This window comes from Tympanuchus pallidicinctus, unplaced genomic scaffold, assembly GCF_026119805.1.
Source record: "Tympanuchus pallidicinctus isolate F22 unplaced genomic scaffold, pur_lepc_1.0 scaffold92, whole genome shotgun sequence".
In the NCBI taxonomy this organism is placed as follows: domain Eukaryota; kingdom Metazoa; phylum Chordata; class Aves; order Galliformes; family Phasianidae; genus Tympanuchus; species Tympanuchus pallidicinctus.
The window spans coordinates 88,726-114,370 of NW_026294816.1; the positions used below are offsets into that span (position 1 = coordinate 88,726).

The 25,645-nt window shown below is 60.6% G+C and overlaps 3 protein-coding genes and 1 long non-coding RNA gene across 18 annotated transcripts; 1 reads left to right on the plus strand and 3 right to left on the minus strand.

The window, feature by feature from the left end:
* Positions 1–52: 52 nt before the first annotated feature.
* RASAL3 (RAS protein activator like 3) lies at positions 53–15,507 on the minus strand. 8 transcript variants are annotated; one of them, XM_052670747.1, is made up of 21 exons: positions 13,421–13,436; positions 13,241–13,295; positions 13,159–13,199; positions 12,324–13,006; positions 11,157–11,281; positions 11,004–11,082; positions 10,327–10,409; positions 10,161–10,249; positions 9,959–10,091; positions 9,591–9,689; positions 8,137–8,679; positions 5,915–6,059; positions 5,604–5,748; positions 4,769–5,005; positions 4,124–4,325; positions 3,858–3,961; positions 2,808–3,117; positions 1,096–1,218; positions 816–1,018; positions 369–444; positions 53–290 (listed from the first exon to the last, which is right to left on the minus strand). In XM_052670747.1, the coding sequence occupies exons 4-21, from the start codon at positions 12,736–12,738 to the stop codon at positions 147–149; spliced, it is 3,255 nt and encodes a 1,084-aa protein (XP_052526707.1). In that variant the 5' UTR covers positions 12,739–13,006; positions 13,159–13,199; positions 13,241–13,295; positions 13,421–13,436; the 3' UTR covers positions 53–146. The 8 variants fall into 8 exon arrangements, with proteins under 8 accessions (XP_052526707.1, XP_052526709.1, XP_052526708.1 ...); XM_052670749.1 differs by lacking the exon at positions 13,159–13,199 and having other exon boundaries at positions 13,200–13,295; positions 13,421–13,520; XM_052670748.1 differs by lacking the exon at positions 13,421–13,436 and having other exon boundaries at positions 12,324–13,020; positions 13,132–13,199; positions 13,241–13,341.
* Positions 15,508–15,917: 410 nt separating this feature from the next.
* On the minus strand, positions 15,918–21,521 carry PGLYRP2 (peptidoglycan recognition protein 2). Of its 3 annotated transcripts, XM_052670755.1 has the most exons (5): positions 21,404–21,521; positions 18,773–19,603; positions 17,631–17,841; positions 16,563–16,857; positions 16,321–16,435 (listed from the first exon to the last, which is right to left on the minus strand). In XM_052670755.1, exons 1-5 carry the CDS (start codon positions 21,468–21,470, stop codon positions 16,433–16,435), a joined length of 1,407 nt encoding a protein of 468 aa, XP_052526715.1. In that variant the 5' UTR covers positions 21,471–21,521; the 3' UTR covers positions 16,321–16,432. The 3 variants fall into 3 exon arrangements, with proteins under 3 accessions (XP_052526716.1, XP_052526715.1, XP_052526717.1); XM_052670756.1 differs by lacking the exon at positions 16,563–16,857 and having other exon boundaries at positions 15,918–16,435; XM_052670757.1 differs by lacking the exon at positions 16,321–16,435 and having other exon boundaries at positions 16,569–16,857; positions 17,631–17,726.
* Positions 21,522–21,977: 456 nt separating this feature from the next.
* Positions 21,978–25,565, plus strand: LOC128074704 (ultra-long-chain fatty acid omega-hydroxylase-like). Of its 4 annotated transcripts, XM_052670761.1 has the most exons (6): positions 21,978–22,221; positions 23,416–23,560; positions 23,739–23,792; positions 23,867–24,069; positions 24,213–24,250; positions 24,375–24,435. In XM_052670761.1, exons 1-5 carry the CDS (start codon positions 22,057–22,059, stop codon positions 24,216–24,218), a joined length of 573 nt encoding a protein of 190 aa, XP_052526721.1. In that variant the 5' UTR covers positions 21,978–22,056; the 3' UTR covers positions 24,219–24,250; positions 24,375–24,435. The 4 variants fall into 4 exon arrangements, with proteins under 4 accessions (XP_052526721.1, XP_052526720.1, XP_052526719.1 ...); XM_052670760.1 differs by lacking the exon at positions 24,213–24,250 and having other exon boundaries at positions 24,275–24,488; XM_052670759.1 differs by having other exon boundaries at positions 24,213–24,470.
* Positions 24,128–25,195, minus strand: LOC128074705 (uncharacterized). Of its 3 annotated transcripts, none has more exons than XR_008203337.1 (3): positions 25,172–25,195; positions 24,375–24,498; positions 24,128–24,250 (listed from the first exon to the last, which is right to left on the minus strand). It is a non-coding gene; the product is annotated as an uncharacterized LOC128074705 (long non-coding RNA). The 3 variants fall into 3 exon arrangements; XR_008203335.1 differs by lacking the exon at positions 25,172–25,195 and adding an exon at positions 24,642–24,740; XR_008203338.1 differs by lacking the exon at positions 25,172–25,195 and adding an exon at positions 24,561–24,594.
* Positions 25,566–25,645: the final 80 nt, after the last annotated feature.

Sequence of the window (25,645 nt, forward strand, 5' to 3'; positions counted from 1 at the left end):
ATGGCACTGGGGACAGAGCCCAGAATGGTGACAGAACCCAACCAGCACCAAGTCACAGTGACACCAACAACATTTATTGCTGAGGGACAGAAACCCATTGAGATCAGGACCTGGGAGACACAGCCGTGCCGCGGTGACATCCAAAGTCACACACTGGTGGCCTGTCCCTCATCCCCACCCTCGTCCCGGCTCTGTGGACGCCGTCCCATCCTGCCGGGGTGGCGCAGCAGCCGGGCGATGGCATCCTGCAGCTCGCCGTGCTCCCTCTCCAGTGCCACCAGCCTGTTCTCCTGCCAGGGGATTCGTCAGCGCCACCACCACCACGTGGCCCTGTCCTTGTCCCTATCTCCAGGGTCCCAGTGTCTTACCAGCGCTCTGCCCCGGTCCTCGCTTGCCTTCAGCCTCTCCAGGTCCTTCTTGCGGGTCCCTTCAGCTGCCGTCAGCCTAAAACAGCGCAGGTGAGCCCCAAAGATTTGAGGCCCCGAAGATTTGATTGAGGGTATGGGGATATTGAGGCTTTGGGGACACCACAGCTTTGGGGACGCTGAGGTTTTGAGGACACCCAGGATTTGGGAACATATGGGATTTGGGGATGTAAAAGCTGGTGGGACATCAAGGCTTTGGGGACACCAAAGATTTGGGAACACACGCGGGCAAAAGTCAGGCTTTGGGGATACCAGGGTTTTGGGGATATCCAGGCCTTGGGGACACTGAGACTCTGGGGACACCGGGGTTGTGGGGACAACGAGCCTTCAGGGACGCCTGGGCTTCGGGAAAATTGGGGTTTTGGGGACCCGTGCCTTGGTGACACCCACCTGGCACCCAGGTTGGCCGTCCGTGCGTTGCTCTCCTCCAGCTGCAGCCGCAGGCGCTCGAGCAGCTCTCGGTGCTGGCCCTGCTCCTGCTGCAGCCCACACTTCTCGCCCTCCAGCTCCCTCACCTTCTCCTCCATCACCCGCAGCCTCTCCTGGCTTTCAGCCACCTCCTTCCGCAGCGCCTCGATCTGCCTCCCGTGCTGCTGGGGACACGAGGACGGGTGTCAGCACGGTGTCCCTATGGGTGCCATCCATCCTGGCGCCGTGCTCCCCAGGTTACCTTCTCCAGCGGGCGGATGGCGTAGAGCTCACCCTGTGCCACTGACACCTCCTCAGCGTAGCGCTGCCACGGCACCGTGGGTTTACGTGGCAGCGACACCGATGGGCGAAGCTTTGAGCGGCCCTACAACGTCGGGGCACAGGTCAGTGTCAGCACCCTTGGGTGTGCAGCAGGGCGGGGGGCTGCACACTGAGGCTGTGGTGACCTCAAAATGTCCCCATGGGCATCTCATCCCCGTGGGTCTGTCATTCCCAAAGGGTCTCTATGCATTGAGGGGTCCCCAGGGTCCCATCATCTTCCATGGGTCCCAGTGGAAATGCCGTCCCTCCTGGACCTCATCCCCAATGGGTTCACGTGGCTCTATCATCCCCAAAGGGTCCCCATGGATCTGACTTCCTCAATGGATCCGTCTTCTCCAGTGGATCCGTGGGCATGGATCCAGTGGATCTCCATGGCCCTGTTGTCCCCATGGTCCTGTCCTCCCCACTGAGTCTCTGTGGATTTGTCATCCCCAAAATATCCCCATGCTCGGGGTTCCCCAGGACCGCATCGTGGAGAGATCTCCATGGTCCTTCCATCCTGAAAGTGTCCCCGTGTTCCTGTCACCCCCAAAGGTACCCTTGGTCCTGTCTCAAAAGGTCCCCATGGCCCTGCTGCCGAGCAGATCCATGGACCCACCACCCACAGAAGAGTCCCCACAGCCATGCCACCCACCAAAGTGTCCCCACGGCCCTGTCTCCCCAATAGGATCCCACGGACAGACCCTCAGGGGTCTTCATGATCCCTTCATCCCCAAAGGATCCACAAGAACATGTCACTCCCAAAGCATCTCCACACCTCTCTCACCCTCAAAAGGTCCCCATGGTCCCCTCACCCACCAAAGAACCCTCTGTAGTCCTGCCCCAAACTACCCCCATTGCCTGGCTCCTAAAAGATCCCCACGGTCCTGTCACCCCCAAAGGGCCGCTCCCTAAAAGCTTCCCATGGTACCACCATCACCAAAGGGTCCTCATGGCCCTGTCCTCCACCAAAGTGTCCCCATGGCCCTAACCCCTAAAGCTCTCCACGATCCTTTCGTCGCCAAAGTGTCCCCACGATCCCGTCCTCCACCAAAAGTCCTCCATGGCCCTGCCCTGAAATGTCACCATAGTTCCTCCACCGTCAAAGTGTCCCCTTGGCCCTGTCCCAAGACGTTCCTATGGTCCCAGCACCCCCAAAAAGTCCCCATGTTCCTGTCACCTCCAAAGGCTCCCCCACAGCCCCACCATCCCCAAAAATTCCCCATGTTCCTGTCACCTCCAAAGGTTCCCCCATCCCCAAAAAGTCCCCATGTTCCTGTCACCTCCAAAGGCTCCCCCACAGTCCCACCACCCCCAAAAAGTCCCCATGTTCCTGTCACCTCCAAAGGCTCCCCCACAGCCCCACCACCCATGGCCTACCCAAAAACATCCCCATGGTCCCAATTACCCTTAAAAGCTCACCGTGCTTCTGTCCTCCACCAAAAGGTCCCCATGGCCCCATCCCCCACCGAAGGATCCCCACGGCCTTACCCCAAAACTTCTCCATGATCCTATTCTGCCCAAAGCGACCCCATGCTCCCATCCTCCACCGGAAGCTCCCTGCCATCCCATCACTCCCGACAGATCCCTGCACTCATGTAACCCCACGGGCTGACGGCCCTCCACGGAGCCCAACAGCCCTGGGGGACTCACGGCGCCCTCGCGGTGCGCGCAGGACCTCGCTCCATCCCCTCCCGTTGTTTCCACCACGTGCTCAACGCTGCTCTGCTTGCGCAGACGCCGGGCGGCTTTGTTCTGTGCCGGGACGCTTTGGGTTCTTTGCACATTCCTGCGCTCACGACTGGATGGTGGTGACGGCACCGGTACCGGCGGCGGTTCCGCATCCGTCCCGTCCTCCCGGCTGCGGACGCGGCGGATGCTGATGAGCGATTGGCTCTTGATGAGAGGGCTGTGCTTGCTCAGGTCCCGCGGCGGCACGAAGCCCGGCTTGAAGCTCTCCGAGCTGCGGGGTATCGGGGAGGTGAAGGACCCCAAACCTCTTTTGGGATCAGAGCTGAACCCGTCTGGGATCAGAACCATCCCCATCCTGGACCAGAACCATTCATGGGAGCCATCCAAGAGAAGAAAAATGTCCTAAAACCATCTGGGATCAGAACTGTTCCTTGAACCCAGCCTGGACCAGAGTCATCCCTAAGCCACTTGTGGCCACAACCGTCCCCTAGTTGTCCCCACCCCCACATCCCCAAGATGTCACCCACCAAAGAGTTCCAATGGCTCTGCTCTTAAAGATCCCTGTGTCCCTCCCCGAAGGGTCCCATGGCCCTACCTCTAAAGGTCTCCGTGGTTCCATTGCCCACCAATTGTCCCCATATTCTTCTCACCCACCAAAGAATCCCCCATCACCATTCCCCAAAAGGTTCTTTTTATCCTCTCACTCCCAAAGGCTCCCCCACGGTCCCACCACCCCTAAAAAGCCCCCATTTTCCTGTCACCTCCAAAGGGTCCCCCACAGCCCCACCACCCATGGCCTACCCAAAAACATTCCCGTGGTCTCATTACCCTTAAAAGCTCACCGTGCTCCTCTCCTCCACCAAAAGGTCCCCATGGTCCCTCACCCACCTAAATCCTAGAGTCCCCCTGGAGCCAACCAGGACCAGAGCCACCCCAGACTGCTCCTGGTGTCACCCCTCCGGCCTCACATGTCCCCACTGCTCCCGTGTGTCCCTTGTTCCCCTTCGTTACCTTCGCTCTGTGATGGAGCTGAGCTGGACGGAGACAGGGACCGGTGTTCCCTCCCTGATGGCATTGAGGATGGTGGGTAGAGGTTCCAGCTCTTCCTGTGTGGCCTGATGGGACAAAATGGGACGTCGTGGGGCCATGGGGTGGCAGTGGGGCAGTGACACCCATGGGGCAGTGACACCCACGGGGCTGCGAGCACCCAGCCCTGCACATAGAGAGAAGAAGGAGGCCCATGTCTCTAGCCACCCTTGGGGACATGGAGGTGGCACCTGGTTCAGGCTGGAGAAGATATCGCAGAGCAGGAGGTGGAGGGTGGCAAGCTCCAGGGCCAGGTCCACGTAGCCATCATAGGTGGCCACATGGCCGCTGCTCTCAGGGCTGGCCACGCTCCCCAGGAAGGCCGTCATGGTGCTCCAGTGGTGCTCCAGGAACTCGTTCATGAAGCCCATGTAGGCCTCCTTCTCACCAAACCTGAGGACCATGGTGGCCAGTCACCCACGGGCCACCACCAGAACCACGTGCTTCTTGGCTCACGTGGCCCCTTGGGGACATCCCTGCTGCCCCACAGCATCCTTGGTGCCCCAAAGTTGGTAAGGTCCATCCCCGCTGCCCCGTGGCATGTAGGGCGAGGTTCCAGCACCCCTATGGAGTTCCAAGGACATTCCTGTCATCCTATGGTGTATTAGGGACATCCCTGCTGCCTCATGGCATGTTAAGGATGTACAGCCCCTGCTGCCCCACGGGCTGTAGGGTCCATCCCTGTTGCCCTTTAGCACATAAGGGAGGTTCTAGTAGCCCCATAGACCATCAGGGACGTTCACGTTGCCCCAAGGTGTTTGAAGGCATCCCTACTGCCCCATGGGACACCTCTGCTGCCCCATATCTTCCCCGTGGGGTGATGTGCCGTGACGTACGTGGTGAAGTTGGCCAGGTTCTGGATGACCTTGGCCACCAGGGTGAGGGTACGAGCGGTGGCCTCGCTCGGGTACTCCTGGACGAGGCCAAAGAGACTCGGGGACATGATGGCGGGGCAGAGGAACCTCAGGAAGAGCGAGGCTGAGACCAAGCGCTGCCCTATGGCCGCCTTGCCCCGAGCCGCGCACTCCTCCTGCCACGCTGCAAAGATCTCGCCCAGCTCCGCCGGGAAGGTGCTGTGGGGACAGACGGGGTGGGTGGGTGACTCTGGTGTCCCCTGCGTGCCACCATGGTGTGCTGTGGGACGTGGTGCCCGCCGTTGTTGTGCTTGTCCCCATGCTGATCCCCCATGCCTGTCCCCCAAATCCACCCCCCTTGTATTTCCTGCTGCCCATCACCGTGGTGCCCGTCTCCATTCCTGTCCCCACATTTGTTCCCAGACTTGTCCGCTGTCCCTCCTGCTGCTGGTCACTGTGACCATCCCAGGGATGGTGCCTAATTCCATCCCTGTCCCCTGCGTCCATCCCCAGAGTTGCCCCCACGTCACTCTTAGTGCCCATCGCCATGGTCGTGGTGCCTGTCTCCATCCCTGTCCCAAAACACGTCCCCATGTCCTTCCTGCTGCCCATAACCACGTCCGTCCCAGGGACGGCGCCTATCTCCATCCCTGCCCCTCATCTGTCCCCAGACTTGTCCCTACATCCTTTCTGATGCCCACCCCCAAGTCCCCCATACCTGCCCCATTGCCTGTGCCGGCTCCCAGCCCCTTTCCTGCCCTCAGGTCCACCTCCGTGCAGATGCCCACCCCCGTGCCCCCACGGGGCTGTTCCTCACTCGCAGGATGCGGCGATGCGCTGCAGGGTCTCCTCGCAGACCTGCCGCAGGTTGTTCTGGTTGTCTGAGAGGTCGGGGCCACCACATTTGCTGGGATCGACTTCACAGCTGTCATCCGAGGAGCAGAGCTGGGCCACAGCCTCACCTGGGCACCAGGAGAAAGGCAATGAGGGGACCGAGCCGTCGCTGCCATGGGACAACGCCGCATAGATCCTGGGGCTGTCCCATAGCCTGGAATGCCTCATGAAGCAATTCCTGCCCATGCCAGCCCCCCATAACATCCCATAATACCCCATAACAGCTGCTCGTACCCAGCGTGTCCTGGAGGTATTTGCCCCCCACCAGCTTCATGTATTCGTCAATGGCTTTGGTGGCCAACGTGTTCTCTCGGAAGATGAGCGACTCCCGATCGTCAAAGCGATCCAACTCGGCCACCCCGAGGTCAATGAGGAACTCCTGTGGGACGGATGTTGGGGAGCACCCATGGGCTCGGTGTGGATTGGGCAGCCTGGCCTGGGCAGTGCTGGGATCTCCTGAAGTGCTCTTGAATTGTATTTCCCACCCCACCCCACCCCATCCCATCCCCACCCCACCCCATCCCATCCCATCCCCACCCCACCCCATCCCATCCCATCCCCACCCCATCCCATCCCATCCCATCCCATCCCATCCCATCCCATCCCATCCCATCCCATCCCCACCCCACCCCATCCCATCCCATCCCATCCCCACCCCACCCCATCCCATCCCACCCCATCCCATCCCATCCCATCCCACCCCATCCCATCCCATCCCCATCCCCATCCCCATCCCATCCCACCCCATCCCACCCCATCCCATCCCATCCCCACCCCACCCCATCCCATCCCATCCCATCCCCACCCCATCCCATCCCATCCCATCCTACCCCATCCCACCCCATCCCATCCCATCCCCATCCCCATCCCACCCCACCCCACCCCATCCCATCCCATCCCCACCCCACCCCACCCCATCCCATCCCATCCCCACCCCATCCCATCCCATCCCATCCCATCCCATCCCATCCCATCCCATCCCATCCCATCCCATCCCATCCCATCCTCTCCCATCCCATCCCATCCCATCCCATCCCATCCCATCCCACCCCATCCTCTCCTCTCCCATCCCATCCCACCCCATCCCATCCCATCCCATCCCATCCCCTCCTGTCCCATCCCCTCCTATCCCCTCCCATCCCATCCCACTGCACCCCATCCCATCCCCTCCCACCCCACCCCACTCACAATGCCATGCCAACACATCCCATCCCAACCAAATTCAACGCAGCCCAACTGTCCACCCCACCCCACCCCCCTCACAATCCCATCCCACCCCAACCATCATGCCCACCCCAATTTGGGTGCACCCATTCCATCTCCATCCCACCCCAACCACCGTGTCCACCCCACTGTGGCCATCACCCATCCTACCCCAACCACCACATCCATGCCACCACAGCCATCGCCCATCCCTCCCCCATCCCACTCCAATCATCATGTACATCACGATTTGGGCACGTCCATCTCTCTTCCATCCCACCCCAACCACTGTGGCCATCATGCTTCCCACCCCAACCACCACATGTACCCCACTGCAACCATCACCCATTCCACCCCCATCCCACCCCAACCACCACATCCCCCCCAACTTGGCCATCACCCCTCCCTCCCCAGCCATCATGTCATCACAACTCGGGCACATCCATCCCTCCCTCCATCCCACCCCAACCACCATGTCCGTCCCATCACAGCTTTCACCCATCCCACTCCCATCCCAAACCAACCACAACATCCACCCCACCACAACCATCACCCATCCCATGCTCACCCCACCTCAACCACCGTGTCCCTCTGATCCCAACCACCACATCTACCCCACCGTAGCCATCACCCATTCAATTCCAAACCACCACATCCCTCCACCTCGGTCATCACCCATCGCACCCCAACCATCTCGTCCACCACAACTTGGGCACATCCATCCCTCCCTCCACCCCAACATCCACCCCATCACAACCATCACCCATCCCACGCTCACCCCACCCCAACCACCGTGTCCATCCCACCCCAACCACCACATCTACCCCACCGTAGCCATCATCCATCCAATCCCCATCCCAACCCCAACCACCACATCCCTCCACCTCGATCATCACCCATCGCACCCCAACCATCACATCCACCACAACTTGGGCACATCCATCCCTCCTTCCATCCCAACATCCACCCCACCACAACCATCTCCCATCCCACCCTCACCCCACCTCAACCACCGTGTCCATCCCACCCCAACCACCACATCTACCCCACCGTAGCCATCATCCATCCAATTCCCATCCCAACCCCAACCACCACAACCCTCCACCTCGGTCATCACCCATTGCACCCCAGCCATCACATCCACCACAACTTGGGCGCATCCATCCCTCCCTCCACCCCAACATCCACCCCATCACAACCATCTCCCACCCCAACCACCGTGTCCATCCCACCACGGCCACCATCCGCTCTACCTTGGCTTTCCCGGTGCTCTGCAGGACGCGCACCAAGGCTCCGGCGAGCTCCTCCTTGTGTCTCACGGCGATGGTGGGCTCCAGGCAGGCGCACAGCTCCCGATAGTGGAAGGTGATGAACTCAGCCAGCTCCTTGTAGCGTACGATGGGCAGCACCCTCACCTCCCGGTACCTCCCGCGCACCCGCACCGCCGGCGCCCGTTCGTCGCCTCCATGACTGCTCAACGGGTACCAGCGCTCCAAGGGCTGCCGGGCAGCCGCCAGCTCGGCCAAAGGGACGGTGACAGATGCCACCGGCTGGCTGGGGTGGCCCTGATCGTCACGGTAAAGCGAGAGGGTGAGGGCTTGGGAGGGCGGGAGGGCGGCCAGCTGGAAGAGCTCGCCCCAAAAGAGCTCGCCGTCGGGACCGGCCGCTTTGGCAGTGGTGCGGGCGTAGAGCGTGCCGTCCAGCTGGAGGTGACACCGCAGGCGGCGGCGGGGCGGCAGGTCTCGTGCCTCGTACACCCACAGGCTCAGCCCCAGCTCCAGGCGCTCGCAGTTGTCCTGGGGATGGGAGGGGACGGTGGGGACGTGGGGGGATAGGAGGGGACGTGGGGCAGGTGGGGATGTGAGACTGGATGGGAAAGGAGGGCTGGATTAGACACAGGGAGCAGGAAGGGACACTGAGGGCAGGAGGGGACTTGGGGGACAGGAGGGGACATGGAGGCATGGGGGATAGGAGGGCACCCGTATCCACAGGACAGGAGGTGGCAGTGGAGACAGGAAGGAAGATGAGGGGCAGGAGGAGACGTGGAACAGATGGGGGCGTGGGACTGGAAAGGGAAGTAGGACTGGAGAAGACATGGGGGACAGGAGGGGACACTGGGGGAAGAAGGAGAAATGGGGGCATAGGGGACAGGAGAGGACATGAGGGACAGGAGTTGGCACTGGGGACAGGAGGGGACTTGGGGGACAGGAGGGTACACGGGAGGCATGGAGGGGAATTGGGGACATAAGGGGATGTGGAGCACGCAAGGGGGAAATGAGGACTTGGGGGACATGAGGGAGCATGGGGGAAAGGATTTCGATGACTGCTGTGGTCCTTTTCAAGTCAGCCCACTCTATGATCCTGTGGTTCTATGATATGGGGGACAGGACGTGGCACTGGGGACATGAGGGGAGTGGACAGGATAGGAGAGGACCTGGTGGACATGAGGGAACATGGAAGATAGGAGGAGGCCTTGGGGACAGGAGGGGTCACAGGGGAAACAAAGTGGCCTTGGGGACAAGAGGGGATATGCGATCTGGAGGGAACACAGGGGGCTGGAGGGGATACGAGGGATGGGAGGAGACACAGGGATATGGACGGCCAAATACCCCAGGACACAAGAGGACGGCCAAATCCACAGAGGGACAGCAGGACACAAGGGGACACAATGGGGACAGGGCCTGTGGGGGGTCCCTGAGGGTCCCACCTTGTTGGGCTGCACCGTGCGGCGCAGGTTCTCAATCCAGCGGTCGCGTTCAGCCAAGGAGCTGCACCCGAAGGAGTGGCTGTGCCCACCTGTGATGATCTGCAGACAGGGAGGGGGTCAGGGGGCACCTGGGGGCCTGTGCTGAGGTGCCCTGGGTGCCTCTATAGGGTCCAGGGTACCTTTGGCGCCCTGATAGGGTGCCCTGTGTGCCCTGGGTGCCTCTACAGAGTGCCCTGGGTGCTCTGGATGCACATCCAGGATTTCTGGGGTGCTCTGGGTGACTCCGCAGGGTACCCTGGGGTACTTTGGGTGCCTCTATAGGCTGTGTGTATGGGCTGCTCGCCTTGCCCTTCCCCCAGCACCATTACCTGGAAGCAGAATTTCTCGCCCACGACGCTGCCGTGCACAGGACGCACGATGACATTCTCCCCGCTGAGGTCCAGCTCGGCTGCGCTGGGTGCTGGCAGCAGGGACTCGCGGGAGCCGCTGCGGCTCGGGGCTCTGTGGCAGACACAGCTGTCACCAAAGACCCTCCACGCTGCCCCCACGCTGTCCCCACCGCCTTCATACCTTTCTCCATCTGTGCCGACCGCCGCTGAGCTCTCATTTTTGGGCACGATGCGACCTTTCCGCTCCCGCAGTCGCTTCCACAACAGTCCCTGTAGGGTGGGGATGGAGGGACAACGGGGTGACCCTGAGGTACAGTGTGACACCCGTGGGTGACACCGGGACCCACCTTCACGTTGCTGAACTGCGAGGTGGTGGAGCCGTCGCTGTCGGTGCCTTTCCCCGCTGCCCTCGCACTCCTCTCCTCGGTGTCTGTCGGGGCAGCCCAGGTTAGACCCCAAAACCACGACGGGGTGCGGCACCCACCTCCCCAAAAAGCAGAAGGAAGCACGGCCACGCATTGGGTGCAGCCCGCTGGTGGGTGCAGGAGGCTCAAGCTGGGCTTGGGGTCTCACCGTGCGCCACACACAACAGCCAGCGACGGGGGCCCATGGTGGCAAGGAAGCCTTTATCGGGAGGATCAGCGCACAGGGAGGAAGCGGTGAGGGCGCACGGAGGGCCTCGCGCAGGGGGCTTCCTCCGCACCGGGGCGTGGGGCACAACATGCAGTGCAAGATCCACAGCACGAGACACGCGAGTGGGGCGCAGGGCGACGTGCGTGGCGTTGGGGCACAGAACACAGGGTGCACAGGGGCACAGGATGCGGCGCACGGCGCGGTGGTGCACGGTGCGCAGGGCATGGCGCAGAGCACGGAGGCGTTTGCGCGTGGCGTGGTGCGCAGCGCAGGGCACGGTGCGGTGCGTGGTGGGAAGCAAAGCGCACGGCGTGGTGTGGCTCCTGGCAGCCCCGGGAGCTGCATTGGAGCTTGCACCAGTGCGTGCAAACGCCCCGCGTCGTCGGCTCACCGGTGTCCCTCCTGCCACCCAGTGGGTGAGGGCTGCTGCTCTCAGAGCTGCCGGTCCGGTTCCTGTTCCTGCTTGAAGTCTGAGGATGCAGAGAGGGGGTCAGGGACCAAATGCCCAGCGCCCCGTGCACCCCATAACACCAGAGGTCCTCACCTCCTCGTCCCGACCCACGTGGATCAGCTGTCTGTCTACCAGTGAGAAGTTGGAGACGTCCCACACTGTGACATCTGGTGCTGGAGGCATTGGGGTGGAGGGGGCGCCGTGGGTGCTCTCTGGGGCTGGGGGGGGGGAGGGGGGTGGAGCAGAGGGGTCAGGAGCACCCAAGGGCCCTCGTTGTGTCCCCGTGTCCCATGGTTGGCATTTAGTGCAGCTGTGACTGTGCTGCAGTAGGTGTGACAGTGTCGTATGGTTGGGGTGGCGGAGCCGGGGGACACGGGGACACTGCCGTGCCACCATCATGGGGGCTGTGATGCCAAAGGCCACATGGCTGTCGTGTCACCGCTGGTGTGGCGATGCTGGAGGACAAGTGGCCGTGGAGGTGCTACCATGAGGATGGCAGGGGATGTGGCTGTGGCCGCACCGCCATTGCTGCGGTGATGCTGAGGAGCGCATCCCGTTACCCTGTGCTTTCCAGACTGTCACCCATCCCCACTGCCTGCCAACCCATCAAACCCAGCTCTTCTTCCTCCAACCCATCATCCGTCTCCGCTGCCCACCGCCCACTGTCCCTCCAGCCCCTTCTCCACCATCTTTCCCCATCGCTCATCACAATCCTTCATCCAGCATCACCACCCATCACACCCAACCAGCACCCACAAGGCTCTGCACCCCAAACCATCACCCATCTCCACCTCAGCCCACGACCACCACCCCCATTTCCATCCCACTCCCATCCTCATCTCCATTCCACCCCCATCCCATTCCCATTCCATCTCCATTCCTCTCCCATCTCATCCCCTCTCTGTCCCCAACAACATCCCCATCCTCACCCCTGACTCCATCCCCATCCTCACCCCCAACTCCATCCCCATTCCCATCCCCACCTCACCCCCATCTCCATCTCCATCCCACTTCCATCTCGTACCCCTTCCATCCCCTCCTCAATCCCAGCTCCTCCCCACACAAATCCCATTCTATCTCCATCTCCATCCCACCCCCATCCTCCCCAATCTCATCCCCATCCCCACCCCCAACAACATCCCCATCCCACCCCCCTCCTCATCTCCATCCCGCTCCCACCTCATCCTCATTCCATCCCCGTCTCATTCCAATCCCACTCCCATCGCACCCCCATCCCCACCACCCCAAACACCCCCATACCTGGGATGCCCTCGTGGGACCCCTTCTCAGCCCTGGCCCCGTTCTCCACATATCCCTTCTTCTTGGACACAGAGCGCAGGTACTTCTGCAGGGTGCCTTTGCCACCCTCGGAGCTGCGTGGCTCCTTGACCACCTTGGAGGGCGCCGAGAACGCCCTTTGGAAGAGGGACCGACGGGCACTGGCTTTGGGTGCCCCCAGGTTGGAGCTGCCCTTCCCAACGCCGTCGTCGAGGCTCTCAGACTCGGGTTGGCTGTAGGAACGCTTCCAGCCCTGCAGCCGGCTCCAGTGCCGACCACCCGGGGTCGCACTGCACCGCTCGGGGTCCCGCTCGCCCACGGCTGCTGCCGTTCGCCATCGGTACGTCTTCAGCAGCGTTGGTGGCTCAGCGTTTTGGGGGGGCTTCTCCACTTCCATCTGTGGGATGGAGTGAGCCGCCCCAGCACCCCAACTTAGGTGTCCTCATCCAAGCACCCCTACTGGGGCACCCGTACCCAGGCACCCCAATTTGGGCACTCCTATCCCAACACTCCAATTTGGGTGCCCCCCATCGCAGCACCCCAGTTTGAATGCCCTCATCCAAGTCGTCCCTATTGGGGGACCCCTACCCAGGCACCCCAATTTGGGCATCCAAGTTCTAGCACCACAATTTGGGTACCCTATCCACACACCCTCATCCCAGCACCTCATTTTGGGTGCCTTATCCAGACACCCCCATCCCAGCACCCCAATTTGGGTGCCCTCACCCAAGCACCCCTATCCAGGCACTCCAATTTGGGCATCCAAGTTCTAGCACCACAATTTCGGAACCCTATCCACACACCCTCATCCCAGCACCTCAATTTGGGTGCCCTATCCACACACCCCCATCCCAGCACCTCAATTTGGGTGCCCTATCCACACACCCTCATCCCAGCACCTCAATTTGGGTACCCTATCCACACACCCTCATCCCAGCACCTCAATTTGGGTGCCTTATCCAGACACCCTCATCCCAGCACCTCAATTTGGGTGCCCTCACCCAAGCACCCCTATCCAGGCACTCCTATCCAGGCACTCCAATTTGGGCATCCAAGTTCTAGCACCACAATTTCGGAACCCTATCCAGACACCCCCATCCCAGCACCTCAATTTGGGTACCCTATCCAGGCACCCCCATCCCAGCACCTCAATTTAGGTGCCCTCACCCAAGTACCCCTATCCAGGCACTCCTATCCAGGCATCCCAATTTGGGCATCTACCTTCCAGCACCCCTATTTTGGTCCCGCTGTCTAAGCATTCCCACTGGGGCACCCCAATTCCAGCACTCCTATTTGGGTGCCCCCATCCAGGCATCCCCATAACAGGTGCCCTAACCTGGGGACTCTCTATCTCAACACCTCCATTTTGGGGCACTCTGGTATTGCTACCCCATTTGCACACCTCTTTTTGGGTACCCGTATCCAGGCACCCCCACCCAGGCACCCAGGAACCCCTATTGGGTTCAATCGTGTATGATCATCCCTGTGTGGTTTCCAGCACCCCAATTTGGGTGCCCCCATCCAAGCATCCCTTCCGGGGGTGCCCACATTTCAGTACCCTCACCCAGGACACTCCATTCAGGCACCCTTGTACGGGTTTCCCTTATCTGGGGGGCTCTATCTGAACACCCCCATCCAGATACCCTCATTGGGGCACCCAATATCACTGCCCCATTTGCACACCCCTACTGGGTTACCCCTGCGTGGGCATCCCTGTAGGGGTACCCCCATCTCAGCTCCCCTGTTTGGGTGCCCTTATCTGCACACCCACCCCCCAGGCACCTCAATTTGTGTGCCCCTATCCAAAAATCCCAAACTGGGTCACCCCTTTGTGGGCACCCCCATAGGAGTTCCCCCCCCCCCCCAGCACCCCCTATTTCTGTGCCTCCATCCAAGCACTCCTCACGGTGCACCCACATCACAACACCCCCCATCCAGGTGCCTTTATTGGGGCACCCCTATATTGACACCCCAATTGCACGCTCCTAATCGAGTGCCCAAATCCAGGACACCTCATCCAGGAACCCCCACTCAGATTCCTTTGTTTGATTGCCCCTCTCCTGGCACACACCATCAGCACCTCCTTGAAGACCCCTCCACACACACCCAGACACCCTTATTGGGACACCCCTACATCTATGCCCCATTGCACGCCCCTATTTGGGTGCCCCTGCCTGCCCACAACCCCCTCCCAGAACGAGGGGACCCATAAAGGGGGTGCCAGGGTGGAGGGGGGGGTGAATGGGGAGCGGAGAACAACCCCCAGGTGGGACTGCCAGGGTGGGCTGCCCAAACCGAGAGGGGTGCCAGGATGAAGATATCCGAGGATGGGCGCTGGGCGGCCGCGGGGTGGCCACAGGGTGGCACCCCCCGACCCCATATCCGTGGGACACGCCGACCCCCATCCCTTTGCACCATCCCAATCCTGGGATGAGTATCAGATTGAGACACAGAGCCAGCGGGGCGCGGTGACAGCGCTGTAGGGTGACACCTGTGGGTGGCCCCACTGCCACCCCATCCCCGGGCGCAGGCGGTGCCGACGATGCTTCCGCGGCTGCGGCTGCCGCGCTTCCCCCCCCCCCCCCGCGCGTCTCTGCCTCGTTTCCTCCCGCCATCTGCACCCTGTGCATGGCCCCACACCGGGCTGGGGGGGAGCCCCGAGGGTGGGAGACCCCCGCCCGAGGGTGGGAGACCCGAGGGTGAACGCAGCACTAAGGGGTTGCTCGTGGGGCTTGGACGATCCTCATCGTGGTGACACCACGGGCTGCAGGCGCCCATCAATTTAGGGGTCAGCACCCAAAGGGTGACCCAGGGAGGGCGCCCCCACCTTCAGGGATGCACCCCCACCCTGGGGGTGATGCCAGTGCTTTTGGGGCCCATGGGGTGCTGCTAACTTTCGGGGTCTTTGGGGTGCAAACTGTCCCATGTAGCGGCACCCCAGCACCCCATCAGCACAGTGCTGCTCACCCCAGCACCCCACATCCCCACAGCTGCTCCCAGGGATGGAGCGTCCCCTTGGGGTTCCACCTCTCCCATCCTCCCCCCCCTCCTTGTGCCCCCAACCCCGCCATACCTCGCCGCTCGCTGCCTCCTCTGACACCCGGTTCCTGCCGTGGCTTCCCCATGTGACCCAGCAGGAGTTTCAGTCACACCCTCACCTCCGCCTCTGCCCCAATGATGTTATCTGTGCGCCCAGCCCGAATGGATAACGTTCGGCCACAGCCCCGGGGGGGCACCGAGCAGCTGAGCCCCCCCCCACCTCCCCCCCAGAGCACCGGGTGTTGGGGTCACAGCGGTGACCGGAGTAAAGGCTGTCATTAGGTTTCAGAGTGAACAGGAATCGGAGATGGAGGTGTTGGAGCGCTGTGTGCACACACGGCTTATGGGGTCCTGCAGGGGCTGAGCGAGGGGGGGGCGAGCCCTGAAAGGTCTGGGGTGGGCATGGGTGTCCTCAGGGTGGGCTGCGTCTGGATTCTCCCCTTGTGCTGTAAGGGAGGCACAAGGATTGTGGGTACACATGTAGAGCCCCATTCTGCCTCCCCGGCCCGTGCCTCAGTTTCCCTCCTGCTCTCCAGAGGTCACCCCAAGCAGCTATCCTGACTTTATTATGGGATGTTTGAGGCCATGGGCCATGGTCTGTTGGGAGCAAGCCAGGACTGGTCCACCCCGTTCTGGAGACTGGTGTCCCGGTCTGGCATCCTTGGGTCGGGGTCCACGTGGATTGGGATCCTTCCGGTCTGGAATTCGTTGGGTTGGAGTCCATATGGAGCAGAGTCCATCTGTTCTGACATCACTGAGTTGGGCTCCATGCGGACTGGGGAACTTCTGATCTGGAATTCATTGGGTTGGGATCTGTACAGACCAGGGTCCGTCTGGTCTGATATCCATTGGGTTGTTGTCCACGCAGCCTGGGGTCCACGTGGTCTGACTTCATTGGGTTGGCATCCTCATGGGCCAGGCTCCACGCAGATTGGAATCATTGGGATCGAGTTCTTACGGCGTCCGTCTGTCCCCCATCAGACCACCATCCATGCAGACCGGGATCCAACCTTCGCAGCACCCACGCGGACCAGCACCCATGGGGCCAATCCTCACTGAAGAGAAGACAAGGAACCATGGTCATCCCCAGCATCCCCCACGCTTCCCCCAACCCTCCATCTCCGGCACACCAGAGTGAGCCAGAACCCCGACCCCAGCAACGTCACAGGACCCAGTGCCCACCTTGAAGCCGTGCCAGGTTTGGATCTCCTGGAACAGGGCATCCCCGGGGCAGCTGGTGTTCACCATTTGCCTGTGGCCATGCAGAGTGTAGTTCTGGTGGAGCCACCCAGCCCTCACGGCACACGGTATGAGGCCATCGCGCACCAAAGCGATGGCCTGGGGATCTGGCAAGCTGGCTGAGAAGTTGCCCACGTAGCCCACTCCGTAACCCTTGGTGTTGTGACCTCTGGTATGGGCACCCACCCAGTGCCAACCTCGGCCTTGGTACAGGTATCCATCCGAACCCACCACGAAGCTGTGGGCACCCAATGCTGGTCAGCTCAACGTTGGTCAACCCAATATTGGTCAACCCAATGCTGGTCAACCCCATATTGGTCAACTCAATATTGGTCAACTCAATGTTGGTCAACCCAATGTTGGTCAACCCAATGCTGGTCAACCCAGTGTTGGTCAACCCAATGTTGGTCAGCCCAACGTTGGTCAACCCAATATTGGTCAACTCAGTGTTGGTCAACCCAATATTGGTCAACCCAGTGTTGGTCAACTCAATATTGGTCAACTCAATATTGGTCAACCCAGTGTTGGTCAACCCAATGTTGGTCAACCCAATATTGGTCAACCCAATGTTGGTCAACCCCATGTTGGTCAATTCAATATTGGTCAACCCAATGTTGGCCAACCCAGTGCTGGTCAACACAATGTTGGCCAACCCAATGCTGGTCAACCCAATGCTGGTCAACCCAATGTTGGTCAACCCAATATTGGTCAACTCAATGCTGGTCAACCCAATATTGGTCAACCCAATGTTGGTCAACCCCATGTTGGTCAATTCAATATTGGTCAACCCAATGTTGGCCAACCCAGTGCTGGTCAACCCAATGCTGGTCAACCCAATGTTGGTCAACCCGATGTTGGTCAGCCCAACGTTGGTCCACCCGATATTGGTCAACCCAATGCTGGTCAACCCAATGTTGGTCAATTCTGTGTTGATCAACCCTACCTTGGTCAACCCTACATCCCCCTCCAGTCACAGGGACCGTGGTGGGTTCACTGTGACACCAGTCTCACCTGTAGCCGATGTCATCCCAGCCACGGGTGTCCTGGTGGAAGAGCTGCATGGAGCGCATGTCGCGGGCGCAAGCGGCGAAGGAGCGGCATGGGGCGCTGGGCACGAAGGTGTGGTGGATGTAGATGGAACCCAAAGGTGGGGACAAGGGGCTGGGGGTGCCCCGATAGGGACGGGCGCCCCACATGCAGCGGGGGATGATGGCTGGGCACTCTGCGAGGGAAGGCAGGGGTTGATTGTGGGGGTGTATTTGGTTTTGGGAATGTGGAGTTTGGGGAGTTCCTTGGTTTGGGGATATTGCTGAGTCCACCTGGGGTCACCTTGTCCAGGGGACAGGGAGAATCTGCCCTTGGCTGCCATGGCTTTGTCCAGCATCCAGGGACACCCCTCTGGAGGACACTGGTGTGTCCATCTAAAAACCTGACATGTGGGGACACACCGGTGACCAGCGAGGGGATGTGGTGTTGCCTATCCATGAGCCACCGACTACAGACAAAGCAGTATCCGTGCAGGGGACGTGATGGTGCCTATCCTTGGGCCACCAACTGGGGATGCACTGATATCCACCTAGGGGACGTGGCAACGTCCATCCAGGGACCACCAGCTAGAGGCAAACCGGCGTCCATCCAGGGGATAAAGAGGTGTCTACCCAAAATCTACCACCTGGGGACTCAGTGGTGTCCATCCAGGGAACACACTGGTATTTGGCCACACCATTCCGTGTGTCACCATGAGCACAGTGACACCTCCCCTGGGATGTCCCCGGCTTCACTCAGCACCCTTCCTATTCCCACCAGCCATTCCAGCACCCACCAGCCATTCCTAGCACCCATCTCAGCAAACATCACCCATCCCAACATCCACCCCAGCACCCACCACCATTCCCACCACCCATCATCCACCACCCACACCAGCACCCATCCCTGTCCCCATCCCACCATCAGTCCTAACATTCACCTGATCTCTGTTCCCACCACCCATCCCAGCACCCAGCACCCATCCCAGCCCCCATCTCAACACCTATCTCAACACCGTTCCCTCCTCTTATCCCATCACCCATCCCAACACCGTTCCCAGCACCCATCCCTGCCCCCATCCCACCACCCACCTCCCACCCCATCCTTCACTTTGGGCCCCTACTCACCAACATAGACTTCCATGAACTCCCGTGCTGCCCGATGAGCGATGCCCGCCTCCTCCTCCTCCCCAAATTCCTCCAGGAGCTCACGGGTGGGTGACAGCCCCCTCAGTACCCTCAGCATCGCCACCACTTCCTCCTCCAACTTCCCCACTGCCGTCAGCGCCCCGAAATCCTGACGCCGGCGGCTGCTGTGAGGCCACCCTCTTATGATCCCATTCTCCACACCATAATATCTCCGGAATAGGACGGAGAGTGGGATGGGTTCTTCAGCCAAGCGTGTGCCCAACAGCACCCCATCCATCGCCCCGTTGGCGACAGCGTCGGGGACGAGCGACGGGGGACCCGACGGGGTGAAGTTTTGTGGGTTGTCCACATCATCCCAACAGCCATCGGGTCCCAGGGCGGCCGTCCCGTTGAGCCGGGCCATGAGGAAGGATGTCCCAAGAGCTTCGGCGATGGTGACGGCGTAGAGAGCATCCAGAGCAGCCCAGTCGGGTTGATCAATGGGGCCGGGCCCCCCCGCTGCCCTCTTCAGCCCCACTTCGATGCCGGCGAAGAGCGGTGCCAACGCAACGGTGGAACCGTCGGGTGCCAACGCCAGGCCGTGCTCTGCGGTGGTGGTGGGGTGGAGGAGGTGGGCGAGCAGCGTCCAGAGCTCGGGGATGGGCTTTGGGGTGGGAGGGGGGTCTCCAAGCAGTGTGTGGCACACGGGGGTCCCGCAGCCCCCCAGCGCCCGCACCAGGGATGGGATGTCCTGGGTGTCATCGACCTCCAGGGATTGTAGGATTGGGATCAACGAGGAGATGTGGCGTGGGAGGAGGGCTGGAGGTGAGACTGGAATGGGGCAGGAAGATGAAAACCGGGGGATGAACACAAAGAAATGGGGAAAATGCTCGTCCCCTCCCCAAAAAAATAAAAGGGGAAATTGGATCCTAAATTGGAGGGATGCGCCCGAGGGAAGGGGGGATGGAGCTGAAAAGGGGGGAGGGATGCACGCAGGGATGGGAATGAGCGGCCAAAACAGGGGAGAATGCACCCAAAATGGGGAGGAAGGGGGGAAGGGAGGGTGCACCCCGAGGTTGGGAATGCGCCCATAAGTGGGGAATGCAGGAAAAGGGGAGCGCAGCCAAAGAAATGGGGAAATGTACCCCAAAAAAATAGGAAGGGAGGGGGGAATGCACCCCAAAATGAGGAAAATGCCCCCAAAACTGCATGGGGAGGAACCTGAGGAAAGGGGAATGAGCTCCAAAAAAGGAGGAATGTGCCCAAAGTTGGAGAGGGGCGACCCAAAGAAGGGGGAATTCACCCCAAAAGAGCAAACGTTTCCCAAATTGGGGGGGGATGTGAAACCAAATTAGAGGGGTATGGACCCCCAAAAGGAGGAATTGACTCCAAAAAAGGGAGGAATGGCCCCTCAAAAGGGGGTGGGGTGGGGTGGGGTGCCGTGTGGCGCCATGTGTTAGCATGCTGTGCCATGTGGTGCCATGTGGTGCCATGTGGTGCCGTGTGGTGCCATGTGGTGCCATGCAATGCTGTGTGATGCCATGTGTTAGCATGCTGTGCCATGTGGTGCCATGTGGTGCCATGTGTTAGCATGTTGTGCCATGCAATGCCATGTGATGCCACGTGGTGCCATGTGATGCCATGTGTTTGTTAGTGTGTGGTGCCGTGTGGTGCCATGTGGTGCCATGCAATGCCGTGTGGTTCCAGGTGTTAGCAAATTGTGCCGTGTGGTGCCATGCAGTGCCATGTGGTGCCATGTGATGCCATGTGGTGCCATGTGTTAGTGTGTTGCCATGTGGTGCCATATGGTGCCATGCAGTGCCGTGTGTTGCCATGTGTTGCCATGTGGTGCCATGTGGTGCCATGCAGTGCCATGCGGTGCCATGTGGTGCCATGTGGTGCCATGTGGTGCCATGTGGTGCCATGCGGTGCCATGTGGTGCCATGTGGTGCCATATGGTGCCATGCAGTGCCGTGTGTTGCCATGTGGTGCCATATGGTGCCATGCAGTGCCGTGTGTTGCCATGTGGTGCCATATGGTGACATGCAGTGCCGTGTGGTGCCATGCAGTGCCATGTGGTGCCATGCGGTGCCATGTGGTGCCATGTGGTGCCATGTGGTTCTGTGAGGTGCCGTGTGTTGCCATGTGGTGCCATATGGTGCCATGTGGTGCCATGTGGTGCCATGTGGTGCCATGTGGTGCCATGTGCTAGTGTGTCATGCCGTGTGGTGCCGTGTGGTGCCATGCAATGCCATGTAGTTCCAGGTGTTAGCAAATTGTGCCATGTGGTGCCATGTGATGCCATGTGGTGCCATGTGGTGCCACGTGGTTCTATGAGGTGCCGTGTGTTGCCATGTGGTGCCATATGGTGCCATGCAGTGCCATGTGGTGCCATGTGGTGCCATGTGGTGCCATGTGGTGCCATGCAGTGCCATGTGGTGCCATGTGGTGCCATGTGATGCCATGTGTTAGTGTGTGTTGCCATGTGGTGCCACGTGGTTCTGTGAGGTGCCGTGTGGTGCCATGTGGTGCTGAGTGTTGGTGCCGTGTGGTGCCGTGTGGTGCCACGTGGTGCCAGGCAGCGGCATGTCGAGGTGCCACAAGGCAGCGCGGTGTCCCCGTGTCCCTTACCTGCTTGGGTGCGGGCGCTGAGCACCGCCAGCAGCAGGAGAACAGCAGCAGCAGCAGAGCAGAGCATGGTGCCCTATGGACTTTGTCCCACCCCGCGGTGTCACGTGGGCGCTGTGCCCTGCGTGCTCACGGGGGGGGGGGGGGGCAAAGTGTGCACATGTGCGTGCCATGTGTGTGTGCACTGGGTGCACACGTATGTGTGCAACGTATGTGCACTGTGCGTGCCTGCGCATGGGTGTCTGTGAAAGGGAGGTTTGCGTGTGTGAGCTCGTGTGCAGGCATGGGGCGCGCGTTTGCACACATGCACACGCGCAGGTGCCTACATGCACGCGTGTGCACGCGTGTTCCTGCTGCATTGGTGCACACAGCGCTGTCACACCCAGCTCCTGCACGACTGGTCGAACTGGATCCCAGCGTGGGGGTGGGGTGGATGCAGAAGGCACAGGGATTAAGGGGAGGGAGGGAGGGACGGAGCCTCCAGGACACATGGATGGTGTGAGGATGGCACCGGGACACGCGTGGAGGGGACAACGCCGCCGGGACGCACACGGTGGCACAATGGCACCGGGAGGCACGTGGTGACACCACATGACAACAACGTCACACCGTCACCCCGACCTTCGCCCCTGGTTTGGTGTCACTCACCAGCAGTGATGATGGTGCCGTCCTGGCTGCTGGTGGCCCTGCTGGTGACCCTGCTGGTGGTCTGGCTGAGGGATGCAGCGGCTGCTGTCACCCGTTTCCGGGCCACCTGCCAGCAGCTGCGTCACTTCCCTCTGCCACCATGGCGCAGCTGGCTGCTGGGACACACCGGGATGGTGAGGGGGCGCGGGTGGGGGGTGGCATGGGGGTGACAGCTGGGACGGGGTGGTGGCATTTATGGGGTGACAGAGGGGACCAAGTTGTGGCATTTGGGGTGATGGTAGGGAGAGAGCGGTGGCTCTTAGGGGGGACAGAGGGGACAGAGTGGTGGCACTTGGGGAGGTCACAACGGGGACAGGGACAGGGTGGTGGCACTTGGAGTGACAGCAGGGACGGGGTGGTGGCATTTATGAGGCAACAGAGGGGACAAGGTGGTGGCATTTGGAGCGACAGCAGGGACAGAATGTTGGCACTTATGGGGCAACAGGGGGACAAGGTGATGGCACTTGGGGTGACAGCAGGGACAGGGTGGTGGCACTAAGGGAGACAGAGGGACAAGGTGGTGGCAACTGGGATGACAGCAAGGACAGGACAGTGACACTTATGGGGTGACAGAGAGGACAGAGTGGTGGCCCTCGAGGGGGCATTGCAGCAATAGGGTGGTGGCATGTAGCAGGGACAGAGGGGACAGGATGGTGGCACTTAGGGTGACAACAGGGACAGGGCAGTGGCACTTAGGGGGTGATAAAGAGGACAGAGAGGTGACACTTGGAGTGGTCACAGCAGGGACAGGGTGGTGGCACTTGGAGGGTGACAGCAGGGACAGGGCAGTGACACTTAAGGGGAGACAGCAGCAGTAGTGTGGTGTGGTGGCACTTAGCAGGGTTGGGGGGACAAGATGGTGGCACTTAGGGAGTGACAGCAGGGACAAAGTGGTGGCACTTAAGGGGGACAAAGTGGTGACACTTAAGGGGGACAAAGTGGTGGCATTTGGGATGACAGCAGGGACAGGGTGGTGGCACTTGGGGTGGTGATAGGAACAGGACAGTGACACCTGAGGGGGGACAGTGGTGACAGAGTGGTGGCACTTGGGATGATGGCAACGACAGCACAGTGGCACTTGGGCTGTTGTTACCTGGAGTGACAGTGGGGACAGGGCAGTGACACCCTGGGGGTGACAGCAGGGACATGGGGGTGGCCATATAGATAAGTGACAGTGGCACACGGGTGGGTGACAGAGGGGACACAGCGCTGGCATGGAAATGTGACCCCAAGCCCATCCATCACCTTGGGGACAAACACGTCCCCAAGGTTGGATGCAGCCCTGGGGACAGCCAGGCGTGTCCCCACGTGTGTCCCTAACGGCGCAGGCACGGAACACGGAGGAAGGACTGCAGGATGTGGACAAGATGGTGGCACAGTACCGTCATGGCTGCCTCTGGTGGGTGTCCCCATGGCTGCCGGTCCTCCGCCTCTTCCACCCCGACACCCTCCGCCCCGTGCTGATGGCCTCAGGTAACCCAAGATGTGGGCATGGGGGGACGTGGGGGACACCAACCTATGGGTCCCCATGGCCATCGCCTGGAGGTGTCGCCTGGGCCCAGACGCGCATCCTATGGCGGCCACCAAGCTGTCCCCGAGGGTCCCCAGATCCCAAAAATATGACCGTGTCCCGCCGTGCTCTGTCCCGCAGCTTTCATTGCCCCCAAGGACAAACTCTTCTACGGGTTCCTCAAGCCCTGGCTGGGTGAGTGGGTGCCCGGGGATGGGGAGGCAGCACCCATGGGTGCCCCCATGAATGGAGCTGAGTGTCCCGCACAGGGGATGGGCTGCTGCTGAGTCGTGGGGACAAATGGGCCCGGCACCGGCGCCTGCTGACACCCGCCTTCCACTTCGACATCCTCAAGTCCTACATCAGCATCTTCAACAGCAGCACCCACATCATGCACGTGAGCCAGACCCTGATTCCTGATCTGCACACAGATCCTGGTTCCTCACCCAGATCCTCGCCCAGATCCCCCAGTTCCTGACCCCATCCTGCGCCCACATCCCAGTTCCTCACCCACATTCTGGTCCCTGACCCAAATCCTCACCCAGTCATTGGTTCCTGACCCCATCCTGCACTCATATCCCAGTTCCTCACCTGGATCTTCACCCAGATCCCAGCTCCTGACCCCATCCTGCACTCAGATCCCAGTTCCTCACCTGGATCTTCACCCAGATCCCGGCTCCTGACCCCATCCTGCACTCAGATCCCAGTTCCTCACCTGGATCTTCACCCAGATCCCAGCTCCTGACCCCATCCTGCACCCAGATCCCAGTTCCTCACCTGGATCTTCACCCAGATCCCAGCTCCTGACCCCATCCTGCACCCAGATCCCAGTTCCTCACCTGGATCTTCACCCAGATCCCAGCTCCTGACCCCATCCTGCACTCATATCCCAGTTCCTCACCTAGATCTTCACCCAGATCCCAGCTCCTGACCCCATCCTGCACCCAGATCCCAGTTCCTCACCTGGATCTTCACCCAGATCGCAGCTCCTGACCCCATTCTTCACTCAGATCCTGATTCTTCACCCAGATTCTGGTTCTTCACCCAGATTCTGGTTCTTCACCCAGATCTTCAACCAGATGTTGGTTCCTGACCCAAATCCCCACACAGATCCTTGTTCTTCGCCCAGATCCTGGCCCAGATGCTGACTCCTGATCCCATCCTGCACCTGGACTCCCATCCCTGACACAGACCTGCACCCAGGCCCTGGTTCCTTACCCAAATCCTGACCCAGAACCCAAAACCAACCCAGCCCTTGTTCATCATCCTGCATCCAGATCCGGATTCCTTCCCCAAATCCCCATCCAGACCCTGGTTCTTCACCCAAATTCCTGACCCAGGCCCTGTTTCCTGACCTAGACCTCCATACAAACCCCAGCTCCTCGCCCAGACTCAGATTCCTGACCCAAATCCACGCTCATTCCCCAGTTCCTCACCCACACCCTCATTCCTGACTCCATCCTGCACCCAGACCATAGAATCATAGAATGGCCTGGGTTGAAAAGGACCACAACGATCATTTAGTTTCAAGATGCTTCTAGTCTTTTTTCTAGTTTCAGATCCTCATTCCTCACCTGGATTCTGGTTCCTCACTCAGACCCTCATCCACATCCCAGTTCCTCACCTGGATCCTCACCCAGACCTTGGTTCCTCCCCCACATCCATGCCCAGACCCTCACCCAGATCCTCGCTCAGACCCCGATTCCCCACCCTGACCCCAATCCTTGACCCCCACCCACCCTTACACCCCATCCACTGACATCCCCTGCCCTACAGACCAAGTGGAGGGCTGCAGCGAAGGCAGCGGGGGGACCGGTGGGACGAAACATGCTGGAGGACCTCAGCCTCCTCACCCTCGACACCCTCCAGAAGTGCATTTTCAGCCACGACAGCCGCTGCCAGGAGTGAGTGTGGCCCCGTCCCCATGCCAGGGTCCCTCTGGTCCTCATCAGGTCCCCCCAGCTCTGGCTTGGCATCCATCAGGGACCACCCTTACCCTGGCGTTGTCCCCAGATAGGTGCCACCACCACTGAATGCCAACATTACGC